Below are 13,269 nucleotides of genomic sequence, written 5' to 3'. Positions count from 1 at the left end.
TATGAACTTGGGCAGTCCGGATGGGCCCTGGACCTATTGTAAACTTTGACAGATTAGAGAACCGGATGATCCACAACTAGGCCCACACCTGGTCCATGGTCTGAGTACACTCTAGACCGGAAATATGACGTAAGGTTTGCTAGTCCCACACCCGATCCATGGTGCGAGTCCACTTTGTACCGGAAATATGTTATAGTGGGGTACACACATTGCCCCCTCTTCAACAAAGGAGCAAACGAAGATGAAGGTGGTATGTTGAAGAATTAAAGTAACAATATAAAAAATAAAAATAAAAAAAGGTTGGTGGGTTGGTGAAAAGTGTTTAATAATTGGGTGAGGATGAGTTAAAAAGAATGAGATAACAAATGGGTGGGTGTTAGAGAAAGAAAAAGACAAGAAGACAAAGAAAAAGAAGATGACAAGTGAAGAACTAAGCATCCCATGTAAGTGTGCTTCCCTTGTTCACTTAATGTTTTGTGTATTTGTCACTACATTTTAACTAGGTAAAGCATTCCACTTCACCTTAAGATCTTTAGGGAATCACATAAAACACATAGCTTGAGTACTTTATTGGGTAAAATGAGTGGCCAATTTAGTGATATGGTCATAGAAGAGTCTAACCTGGCCTAAAAACGACCAAAATAAGTTGAAACTGACCTGACTCGGTAAGAAAACATACTGACCCGGTGAGAAAATTGTTGACCCGGTAAGAAAACATGCTGACCCGACCTGAAAACGCTTCAAAAAGCTGGCGAACGCCTAAACAAGCATGAAAACCGCCTGAACCGGCTGGAAAAAGCCTGGACCGGTTGGAAACCGCCTGAACCGATTGAAAAAATGCCTGAACCGGTTGAAAGAACACCAGTGCCGGTGGTAGAGGTCAGCATAACGAATAAGATCTGATAGATCTGATGGGCCTGTTGGATTGGCCTCTTATTTGTTTTTGTTTTTGTTTTGTTTTGTAGTTGTTTTTTTAAGATGGGCCTTTTGTATAAGATTTGGAAGGCTATTCTAAAATGAATAAGAACATAACCGAATGGGCTATTGAAAGGCTTAGCTGTGTAGAAATAAAATGAAATGGAATAGATGTTTAAGGTCATGGGCTAAAAAGATGAATTAGAACATAACCATATGAAACATATTAATTTGTCGTTTACTGAAGGACGACACATGCACCACCAATTCAACGATGGGTGTCAGGAGACAATTTGATAATGGATCGTACGGTGAATAGGCTTATAGTTGAAGATATCCGACATAGATTCAACATACCTGACTACATTGGGATCCGAAAACCGCGTGAGAGGGGAAAAACGTTAACGGATGCAGTGAGACAGGGTGAAGTGATTGTTAGTTACTATCAACTTCTATGTGGTCTGCGTTTTCCTCTAAACAAGCTCTTGGTCTATTTACTATCCATGTGTTGATAAGTTGGATATGTTGAATGTGTAACCATCTTCATCAAATATTAGACGGTGGTCTACCGTTGCCGCGACTATATCAATTCAACTAAGTCACTTGAAGAACAAGCCTAGTTACATTGCAAAGATTTTCCAGTAGATGATCCTTGTGGAGACCAATGGACAACCAAGAAGTGCCTCATTAGTTGGGTTTAAATCTGAGTGTAGCTTAGACTTCGTCACCAAGGGTATACGCTTGATGTAATCTAAACAATCGCACCCAGACCAAAAACGATATATTATCGTTCTTGGGTTTGCATTGTCGAACTAGGATACCAGGCATAGGCCCACTGCATCACGTAAGCCAAAACTGAAGTGCAGGATGGCCTTCGCCACCCGGGTTTAATAAGTGTAAAACTAAGTGACCAATTTGAAATTAAAACACAACGTAAATGGAAATGAAATTTAATGATGATAAATGGAAGGAAAGTACAATGTATGTGAAATTTATTGGTGGAACTAATGATAAGTAATTTACTTGTGAAATAAACGCAAAACCAGGGTTTGGTTAGAATATCGCCAGTCAAGTTCTTGAGAAAATAAGAACCCTTGGATGCGAGCCTTTCAATGATAAAAGGGCCCTCCCAGTTTTCATCGAGTTTCCCGCTGTTGGGTTCTTCGTTGCTCCTTTGCCTTGTACGTAAGACCTAATCGCCTGGTTTGAATGCTCGTACGTGCAATTTCTTGTCATAACTGCACTTCATAGAGTCTTGGTAAGTCATGAGATTCTGTAGGGCTTCATCTTTAAGCTCCTCCACTATGGCTTTGTCACGAGCCAAGATGTCAACATTCATCTCTGTGGAGATGGCTTGTGTTCTCGCTGTTGGAGTGATTATTTCAGTTGTGAGTACTACTTTTGTTCCATATGCCAATGAAAAGGGTGAGATTCCTATTGAACGACGGGGGGGTTGTCATGTACGCCCAAAGCACCCATGGTAATTGTTTTGCCCAGTTTCCTTGGGCTAATTCAAGCCTTTTCTTCAACGTATCAAGAATGACATGGTTCATTGCTTCCGCTTGTCCATTTCCCTGGGAATAGTAGGGCGCAGAGAAGTTATGCCGTATCTTCAGGGATTTGCAAAAGATGTGGATCTCAGTAGAATCAAACTGTCGTTCGTTGTCCGATACCATTTCAGTGGGACTCCGAATCGGCACACAATATCACGCCAGATGAATCGTTTAACATCTGATGAAGACTGAATCTAACTCAAGGATACAACTTCAACCCACTTCGTGAAGTAATCAGTTGCGACCAAGAGAAACCTTACGTTACCTGGTTGTAGGAACCGTTATTTAAGAATGCAAATTTCTACAAACTGCGAAAACCAAGCGCAGCGGAATTAATGGTTCTCATGATTTTGGATTGGAAAACATACCTGTAAATCCGGCTTAGTGATAACTTTGAGAATACAATAACTATGAATCCGAATCAATAATTAACCCCTTGATCTTATGTTGTATTCCTTTAGAATAGATTGGACGTTGTGTGGGCAACGATCTACCAACCCCCTTCTTTCTCACAAAGCTAGATCTAATTTTGGATCTATCTTTCCTTGCCTCTCTTTTCAATCCAGTGAATAGTAAAAATGGCCAAGAGAAAAAGGATTCTATTTATAGGCTACAACAGGAACCATGAGGAGAAATTAGGGTTGGGCCTCCTGACGGGCTTGGGCTTCCCATGTTCGCCCAGAACACACAACCTAAGTCCGTCAACAAATGGCTTATTCCACTAAAGGCCATTGTTGCACTACCGACCTAATCCCAAATTACGTGTCAGCGTTTATGGGCTCCATATTATATGCTCGTTGATCTCCTCGTGTTTAAGATATCGAATGTCCGTTGATTAAGTCAAGTTACTGACAACAACATCAATCAACTTCTTATGTCCATGAGTAGTACCACTCAACCTCATTGTCATGTCGGAATAAATCCACCTGCAGGGTTTACATGACAATCTTTTTGAGCTCCTCAATGGGACATTATCAACCCGACTTCTTGTGGGTCACGAATTCCTTCTATAATCAACAACACACATTACATACAATGTCATTACCCAATCCATCGAGTTTGTTGATTCACAAATGAATCTCACTCATTGATGATTTAAAGCAATGTACAATGCACGTAAATGCCCGTTATTATATCCGGATTAAGAGGACAAGCATCCATAATAACAGAGGCGTTTGTTTTCTTATATAGTCAGTATAAAGAGAAACAACCTCACTTGGTCATGTTCAATACACACAAAGTGTACTAGTGTAATCCTATAGTCAAGATAAACTAATACCATATTATACTACAACCGTACCAATGGTTTGTCCAAATCCATCTAGGTTGTGAACAATTACTTATACTTTATAAGGTATTGATAATATGATCTTCTATGTGTTCACACCATATCATCTACAACATAAAGTATTAGACACATGCATATAACTAATAACATATATAATATGCATAATATTTTTCCATATGATTCTCATTCAAAATATAAATAATTAGAGTTAATACAAAAGTAATGCTTTTATTATATAACCCTATCACTAATGCCTTAGATAAAGGACCCACAATGTCGAGTCCCTACTTAGCAAATGGCCAAGGGCTAAGTATAGGATGAAGCTTATTTGCAGGAAGCTTAACGATCCGAGCATGTTTCTGGCATGGTACACAGATATGGACAAATCGTTTGGCATCCTTTTGCATATATGGCCACCTGTATCCTTGGGTGAGAGCTTTGTGAGCGAGACTCCTGCCATCCGAATGATTTCCACAAATGCCTTCGTGAATTTCTTTAAAAATTTGTTGTTCTTGTTCAGGAGTAAGGCACCGGAGGAGTGGCCCTGAACCCATGGGTTTTCTATAAAGGTGGGATCCCCCCTTCGTGGTAGGTAACAACACAAACTATCACGCATCCCGTTTGACTTTGTCAGATAAAGCCTTATCTACAAAGAGTTCTCCAGTTTTTAAGAATTCAACCAGATTCTGATGCCAATTGGGAAGTAGAAGTTCCATTGACTTGATGTCGGAAAACTGATCGTCTGGTATTTCAGGAGTATTGTTAACAAGATCTGTTTCGGAATCACCTGCAGAGTCTTCCTCTTGTACAACCTCATTTTCCACCACTGCAGAGTCAGTATCCATCGTGGGAGAGATGTCAGTGTCCTGCTCATGGTTGCGAGGAGAATCCTGAGTGGGATGCTTTTGTGCTTGTCCCGCCCTTTGCTGCGCGTCGTGACAGCGTAAATCCGCGTGAATGCCTTGCATTCTGCAGCGTAGACATCAGCCATATCTGGTAATAGGAGGTCGATGCTAGGCATTAACTGGACCTCTACCCTAATATTTCAAGGTTCAATTGAATCAACTGTTGCTGAAAGGTAGGCCAATGCATTGACATGCCGAACATCATTCCTTGGTCTTTGCGAAATTGAGATGCACTCAAATTTTGCAGCGAGATCGCGTATAATATCTAAATAAGCTGCCATTCGCTCATCTCGTGCTTGATATGACCCTCCAAACTAACAAGCAACTAGCTTAGAATCCGTTATCATATTGATTTCCTTTGTCCCCACAGACGGCGCCAAAGAATGTCGGGGCAAAAAGTTAACCCGACACTCCCGATGTAGTGGTGCTTCCGAAAGCTTGAAAGAGATGGGGATTCAGTTCTTTTAAGGAAGAGAGACTGCACCAACGTTCTGGTTGCCTACGTACCTAGTGAGGAATCTAGGATCAAGTCTCTTAAAACATAATTCTGGAGGTTGCAGAAACCTCCGTATATATAGCAATCTCCTGCCTTGGAGGCCAAGAAAGTGATTCTCGAAGATTGTCTTCCTTCATGAATCCTAATATGATCATACTTCTCAAATAGGATAATTCCCCACGATTCTATTATATCATTGTGTAAGATTTTATCGGATTGCACTAGGGTTTCTTGCTTCCGCAGATCCAATTACTAGATCCGACTGATCAGAATGAATTGGGTCCATGAACTTGGGCAGTCCGGATGGGCCTTGGACCGGCCTGTTGTAAACTTTGACGGATTAGATAATCGGATGATCCACAACATTTTTAACAGCTACCAGGCTGGTCTGCCATTGGGCCCACACTTGGTCCATGGTCTGAGTACACTCTAGACCAAAAATATGATGTAGGGTTCGCTGGTCCCACACCCAGTCTATGGTGCGAGTTCACTTTGGACCGAAAATATGATGTAGGGTACACACATAACCAAAATACAAACAATCTCGGCCAAATACTTGGATTTGTCTATAGGTAGATGCATGACTACAACTAATTGGTTTTAGCTTCGAGTATTTTTCTTTAATAGTTCTATTTTGGTTCCTAGTCAAGTGGATATGTGTATCTCTAGTGGCTTTCACAAACATAATTAAAGTAGGAGAGCGGGGAGAGCGGGTGAGGATTTGAGAGAGACGAAGAACGAATACTTTGTTTTATTTTGTGGGGTTTCTTTAGTATGTTATTTACCTCTTCACGTGAGAAAACAGACAATGAGTTTAATCTCCCTGGTACTTAAATGGTTGCACAAAAATCCCCTGTAAGCGAACAAATGCATAAAACCTTCCTATTATTTAAAACATAACATCAAAGCCAAAACAGACCAAAATATCCCTATGAAAACCGGACTGACGTCATCAATCTTTACTTAGAATTTCGGCTTAAGGACAAACCGGGCTGACGTCATCCTATGTAAATTTGTATTTACATATGACAATATAAAATTACATAGTCTTCTTAACCTATTTAAATTTAAATTTTCATATGAATTTTTTTTTCATGGGAAAATTTAAATTTATATTCTGTCTGGTGTCATCGGAAAATTTTCAATCCCAAAAGTTATTATGTAAATTTAAGTTTTCATAGCTCCAATGACTATATAAATATAGTTTTACATATATATGACTATGTAAAAATACATTTACATATATTCTGTCAGGTATCGGGAAATTTTTAATCCCAAAAGTTACTATGTAAATTTAAGTTTTTATAGCTCCAATGACTATGCAAATATAGTTTTATATTTATATATATATATGACTATGTAAAAATACATTTACATATAGTCGGGAAATTTTCAATCCCAAAAGGGTAAAAAAGAAAATAAGATAAAATGGGAAATAAAAATAGACCAAATTTTATTTCTTTTTTGGAAAATAGAGAGGTTATTTAACGAGACCTAAATAATAGGGAGGTTATGCAATATGGGTCGATGGGAGGGAGTTTATACTCAACCGAGTTAGAACCAAGGGGCTGAACCTCATTTCTTGCGTGAGAAAAATAGACACGGTCAACCGGTCACAAAAAACGGGGCAAACAAGCGGTCTCCTTAGAATTATTGTTAAGATTTATGAAACCAAACTTCTAATAAATTGGGCACAACTAGAGACGTTTTTTAGTGCTAATATTCTCACTGCCCAACATATATAAGTTCACCCCAACACAACTTATATATGTATTAGAAAAAAAAAAAATGCATAGATGGGTAACTATACACGAAATTAAACATTGGCGTATAATTATTTTTTTTAGCAAATTTGGGTATCGAAGTGTACCACATTTTGCAACATTGGCTTCTGTTTTACTTCCGTCCAATTTTTTCATACGTGTCAAATTGCTACTAGATAGCTCACATAGGAAATTAAGTGACACATAATTAGAGAAAAAGAAAAAAAAAAAACTTGGCACGTATGAAAAAACTGAACGGAAGTGAAACATAAACCAACATTGTAAAACGTGGTACACTTCATTATCCAAATTTGCTAAAAAAAAAAAATTATACACAAATATTTGATTTCGTGTATAATTCGTTATCCATCTATGCATTTTTTTTTCCTATATCTATTATAACCCTCTCTTCCTCCACCATCATATCACCACTTTTTTTTCTAAAACTCGCTTGGAAAAAAAAAGAATAATCAGTCCCTGAAACCAAACTTTTTTCCTTTTTATCAAAAAAAATAACAATCTAGTCAATAAACATTGTTCGTGACCAACAGGTAATTAGTCGTTTATTTTATTTATTTGTTTGTTTTTTCACTTTGTTTTTGATAATTAAGGCCACAATTTCCAATAACAATACAAACCCAAACTGCTCCTATATGAATGACTTGTATCTTGTTGTCAGGTGTTACTTAAGGACTAGGGTATGCCCGTGCCTACGGCCCACGAGACCTCTACATGCCTGCGGCACTATCCCGAAAAATGAACAATCAATGTTCATATATGTTTTGGGTATGAACAATCAATATTCATATTTGTTTTGGGTTCATGTTTTTTTTGGTATGAACACGGATTGTTTATACCTAAAGAAGGTATGAACAATCAATGTTCATATTTGTTTTGGGTGTGAACATTTATTATTCATATCTGTTTTGTTCATACCTTCGGCGCGAAATAACTTCGGCGTAAGGCGAACATGCGCTTTCGGCGCAAAACAATATACTTGTGGACTTGCGGTTAGAGGTAATTATTAGAAGGCAAGTGGCTTAGTATTCTCAATTCTCAAACATCTTGGACCAACAGGCGGAACATAAAATGGAAACCTGAGTTAATTTTCTGCCATCCCAAAATCCAAAGGGGATCCGTATAGACCAGATGTGTCTCTTAAAACAGCAGCCTTATTTCTACGAGTGTCACCATGGCCTTTGCAATGTAGAAGTACACTGCTGTATGCTCAGAACGCGCTTCATTGGCTAGAACTAATAGACCAAATGGTCCTAATGTGCTTCTTCCAGCAGCCCCATTGCCGGTGCTACAATTGTAGCCAACATCAGCTTCCATGACTCCTAAAGCTTTCTTGTCGACCTCAAACTCTGCGGTTATGTCCAACTGTCACCAGTAAGGAAATGCCATACAAAAGTGAGTCTAAAACTGCTCTTAACATGTTTTGATAACATTACAAGTTAAGAGAAAGCACAGACCTGTGAGGCTTTGCCCACAATTGAGAGGCACAATTGACCCAGCTTCAAGCTTCACAGTGTTGAATCCATTCGTGTTCAATCTCAAGCTCTCTACCTCCTTTACAGGCCATTGAAGTACATTGGTCTTAGTCTTATCATCAAATAAAACAACCCTTGGAACAGTCTGTAAAAAGAAACAAGGGAAAAAAAATATAAGGCCATCATACATCTTAATACTCTTTTAATAATTGAATTCATCTAATATTAATGCAATTCAATTTGCAAACCTATACCTGAACTGATGCCCACTCTTTCTGAATATCAGCGAGTTCGCTGTCAGTCTCTCCAGTCCAGTCCCATAGTATTCTCCTCTCTTTGTTCTGATCGTAAAAGGTTTTTGATGCGTAAAACTTTCCATAATCATATCTGAGTCCAATTCCAACATCCAACTCAGAATCATCTGGTGTCCAAACATCCTTCTCAGCATCATAGCTTCCAAGTGCATAGTAATCATGTTTGTCGTCATCAAGGCTAGCTCTAAGAACATGCTTCACTCCGGGGCCATTAACAGACGTGTCAAGGCCATACGTCCCTGTCAATGAGACAGGATAAAAGTCTATACATTCCCACATTCCAATACCAGGAACTTGATGAAGCAAGCCATCCAAGAGTGTGTACTTACTGAAGTCTTTTGTTTCGTAGACAAGGGATATTCCGGTTTTGTTAACCTTTGATCCAATCGTGATTCTCCAATTCCCATTTGGTGAAGAGCATGCAGTGGTGGGGTCATGGAAGTCCTTAATGCATAGCATGACAATGGATCAAAGGTTCTGAACTTGGACACTCTCATTTGTGGATCCAGTATAGAGCATGACAATGGAACCATCTGGGAGGATCGTAGCTGACCCAGTCCAGACACCATTAACTCAGAAATGCATAGCAACATTTACATTAATCTTAGCTAGACCGTAATCAATATATTTGTGCGCATTTCACATTTATTTGTGCGCCAAAATGACAGTAACTCTGTCTCCAGAATCCAGACACAGAATGTCACCTCCTCATCACCTCCTGGGCCACTAAGTACCAACCAAAACAGCCTAAACCATAGTTGTTAGATCATTGTAAATTCTCAAATGAGTCTACATAAAAGTGTGATCAGATTCTAAAGCCATACTTGACATAGAGCAATATTCTGATTACCGAAGATGCGAAATTTCGTCCATCTTCTAAATGTACTTAAACATAAAACAACACCAATACAAGCATATATCAATAAGATATGAGAAGCATAATAGATTAATAGATAAAACAGTGTTCTACCAAAGTGAGGGTACATTGAGGAGAAATCCAGCAAAAGATTACAAAGAAGGGACTGTAAGAGGACCCCACAAAAGTATGCCCTAAGGAGAAATATCACTATTTACGATCATAACTTGTCCATAAACCCCATGAGGACCTTAATTTGAGTTGCCAAGGTCAGCACCTCTGTCGTAAATCCCATGCCTGAAGAACACTTAATTGAAGAATTAAGTAATTGTCTTGTATGTCTTCTTGGAAAGCATTAAATAAGAGCGTAAGTAAAAAGTGAAAATATTATCTAGCAAAAAAGGAACTAAAGATTCAAAGTGAAACAAAGACATAAGGCGATGTTATAGTAAAAGTAAATAGAAACTGACCACGTTGCAAAACTGGTTGTGAAAGACTCTTGGCTAGTGTGAACAAAAATTGAATATCTATTCAACTGCAGGAAGTAAAGTTTTTAAATAAAGTGAGTGCAAATAGATGGACTTGTTGAATAAGTAAATGTAAACAACCATGAAAAGAAAATAAAACTAATAATAAGGAAAAGAAACTACTTATGCACTGACCTGACAAATGCTTAAAGCAAGACTTCAGGGTATACGACATTTGTAGTAAGCTTTTCAGCGTTTGGAGGTAGAAGAATACTTATGCGGGCTGCGGAAGTGCACCTGGATAATGCCACATATAACTGGCCATGGCTGAAAACTTCAGTTCGAAGATCAATTCCCACAAACTTCACAGATTGTCCTTGTGATTTATTTATAGTCATGGAATAAGCCAACCGGATAGGAAATTGTCTTCTTGTCATATCGAAAGGAAAATTTGAAGAGGATGGTGACAAAGAGATCCTTGGAATAAATACACGGTTACCCGATTTTTCACCTGTAAGAATTCTGGCCCAGATAATGTGTGGTTGACATTGCAACACTATCAAGCGAGTCCCATTGCATAACCCATCTCTGGGGGCAATATTGCGCATCAGCATTATTGGACAACCCTCTTTTAGCTTGAGTCGAAATGGTGGCAAACCCATGGGATCAAGTGAGTTTAGGTACTCATTTTGATACTAATTAATATTTTTTGGATTATTTGCATCTGCCTCATCCAACTTGTCAGCAGCCAGGAAAGTCATAGTTTCTCCGGGAACACATCGTAAAAGGCTTTGCATTAATGGTATTGACATCATCATTCCTTTGCGAAAGAATTGTCCGCTTCGGTTAAATAGTCAGGGGTGACAGTGGAAGTTTCATCCAAATGAGGATAAGTAGCAGAAATCAGGTCCTGAAGATGTGTGCAATGATGGATCGTTGAGGGTAGCTCAATAACCGCTTCAGGATCGTTTCCAACCTGATGACATAAAATGTGAAATAGAATATTATGAGAATTCTAATATAGAGGAATATTATAAATTAGGACAAAAATGTTCGTACCTTTGTTAAGAACTCTGCAAATAGTAAATTCTCATAAGTGCCACGCTATAATCTCATGTTCTGTACCAGGGTGAGAACATTGACGTGATTTCAAAGAAAAGAGCATCGCAAGGAAGCACAAACAATTTGCTCTCGGGCCCCTCTGGGTATAACCGATAGGCATTGACGGAAGTCACCACCAAGAACCACAGTAATCCCCCCGAATGGGTTGTCATTGTCTCGAATATCACGAAGTGTGCGATCAACAGCTTCCAAACAAAACTTGTTTTGCATCGGGACCTCATCCCATATGATTAGGTTAGCTTGTCTGAATAATTCAGCTTGTGGTGAACGCTTACTGAACCCACATATAGAGTTATCCATAATATCTAATGGGATGCAAAAGGTTGAGTGAGCAGTCCGACCACTTGCCAATAGCAAAGAAGCTATTCCGAATGAAGCCACCATAATAGCAATGTGTCCTTGAGTACGACACGTAGCAGCAATGGTGTTGTAAACAAAAGTTTTTCCTGTGCCAACTGCTCCATTCAAGAAAAATAGTCGTCCGCTGTTATGAGCCACTGAATCTGTCACTTCACTATATGCAAAGTGTTGCTCAACATTTAAGTGGATGGCATTAGCGTGTGTCTCTTCATTGCATGGATCAAATTGAAATTGCCTTTGCTCCCATATAAGTCTGTTCCCAACAACCAAGCTCCAATTTCTAATTGGGAGCGGCATTGTAGGAAAATGAGCAAGAGTTTTACCACCTGACTTGTAGAGAATATCATTTAGGAGAAATAAACCATAATCTTGTACTTGTCCATCTGTAGGATGAGGAATGAAAAACATGGTTTGAAGCTTGTGTGGGAGGTCATCACAAATGCTTTTGCAAAATTCATTCCATAAGGCTTCGGGTTGCACGGATTGCACTCTGTGAGAATAATACAGAAAAGTCGACGAAGTTGATACCCAGTTTGCATGATTGCAGCCTCTTGTAAACATTGCACCCATTCTCTGTCGTCTTCAAGAAGTCCACGCATAACACACGCTTCTTTGAAAGTAGGAAGTGAAGGACCATTTCCAATTCTCTTTAGATCATCAAAGGATTGCGGACCTTTTACAACAGTTAGAAGTAACCGCAAATAAAACCGCTAACCAGAGTTAGGACTTGCAAAGTACATTATGCCAATAGCAGGTGCTTGAGTCCTTTTTGTCCATCTACACTACACCAGAAAAGGCAAAAAACGACGGCAATTGCCGTCCTAAATCGAGATTTGCGACGAAAAATATTGTCCTAGAGTTCGTCGCAAATAGCCCTGTCGTTAATATTAACGACGGTAAAATGCGTGGTAAAGCGAATTAGAAATGCGACGGGTGTAAGACACTTAAAGCCGTCGTTAATAATAGGACATTCAAAACCGTCGCAAATTGCCTTTTTGCTGGGCCTATATCTTTTCAAATCTAGAATGTATCGAACCGTCGTAAATTTTTGTCTTAAATATCTTATGGAAGTCAAGTACCGATAGTATTCTCCGTCGTATTTGTTTAAAGTAATTTTTTTTAAATAATTAAATTTTTTGGTAGAACCTATTTTTTCCCAACACAGCTACTAATACTACATGATTCTCATATCATAAAATCAATTACACAAACATACTAAAACAACACATTTCAAAATTTGATATATTATACATTGGTTTTCCAAAATTTACAATGTTTCCAAATTGTTGATTGCCAATAAATAACTAAGATTTTAAAGTACACAAGGCATAATAAGAACATAATGGGGAAAAAAAACAATTTGTGCTTTGAAATTCCTATCTTCATCACCTTTATGCAATTTGGTCTTTCATTGAGTCGCACAACGCCACAACCTTTCATGAGGGTAAAGCCAACTCTTCTGCAAGTTATGAAAACATGATTCCACCATATCGATAATGTTACAATTTGCTTTTGGACGGGCATTCACAAGCGGAATGTAGAATAAATATTGAGATTCAAAATCTTCCTAGGCGAAACTTATCTAAAGGACCATTGAATCTCCTCCAGAGTTCTACCCTTAGTCTCGAAAGTACCCACAAATGCCACAAACACAACAAGTAAAAGCACTCACAAATGTGTAAATGGTAAAGGTCCCCTGTCACAAATAAAGCTTATTTAGAATTTTAGATGTCTTTG

The 13,269-nt window shown here is 38.6% G+C and overlaps 1 protein-coding gene and 1 pseudogene across 1 annotated transcript; both read right to left on the bottom strand.

The window, feature by feature from the left end:
- Positions 1-8,073: 8,073 nt before the first annotated feature.
- On the bottom strand, positions 8,074-9,600 carry LOC147490113 (beta-fructofuranosidase, soluble isoenzyme I-like; annotated as a pseudogene).
- Positions 9,601-11,199: 1,599 nt separating this feature from the next.
- On the bottom strand, positions 11,200-12,102 carry LOC147490112 (uncharacterized). Its single transcript, XM_086574802.1, has one exon. The coding sequence runs from the start codon at positions 12,100-12,102 to the stop codon at positions 11,200-11,202; it is 903 nt and encodes a 300-aa protein (XP_086430928.1).
- Between the last annotated feature and the right edge of the window lie 1,167 nt (positions 12,103-13,269).

This window comes from Coptis chinensis, chromosome 7, assembly GCF_015680905.1.
Source record: "Coptis chinensis isolate HL-2020 chromosome 7, ASM1568090v1, whole genome shotgun sequence".
Classification (NCBI taxonomy): domain Eukaryota; kingdom Viridiplantae; phylum Streptophyta; class Magnoliopsida; order Ranunculales; family Ranunculaceae; genus Coptis; species Coptis chinensis.
This window is presented reverse-complemented; position numbering and strand designations above follow the sequence as displayed.

Bases quoted from the DNA above. Each gene is read 5' to 3' on its own strand.
- LOC147490112 (XM_086574802.1), bottom strand. From the start codon at position 12,102: ATGGGTGCAATGTTTACAAGAGGCTGCAATCATGCAAACTGGGTATCA.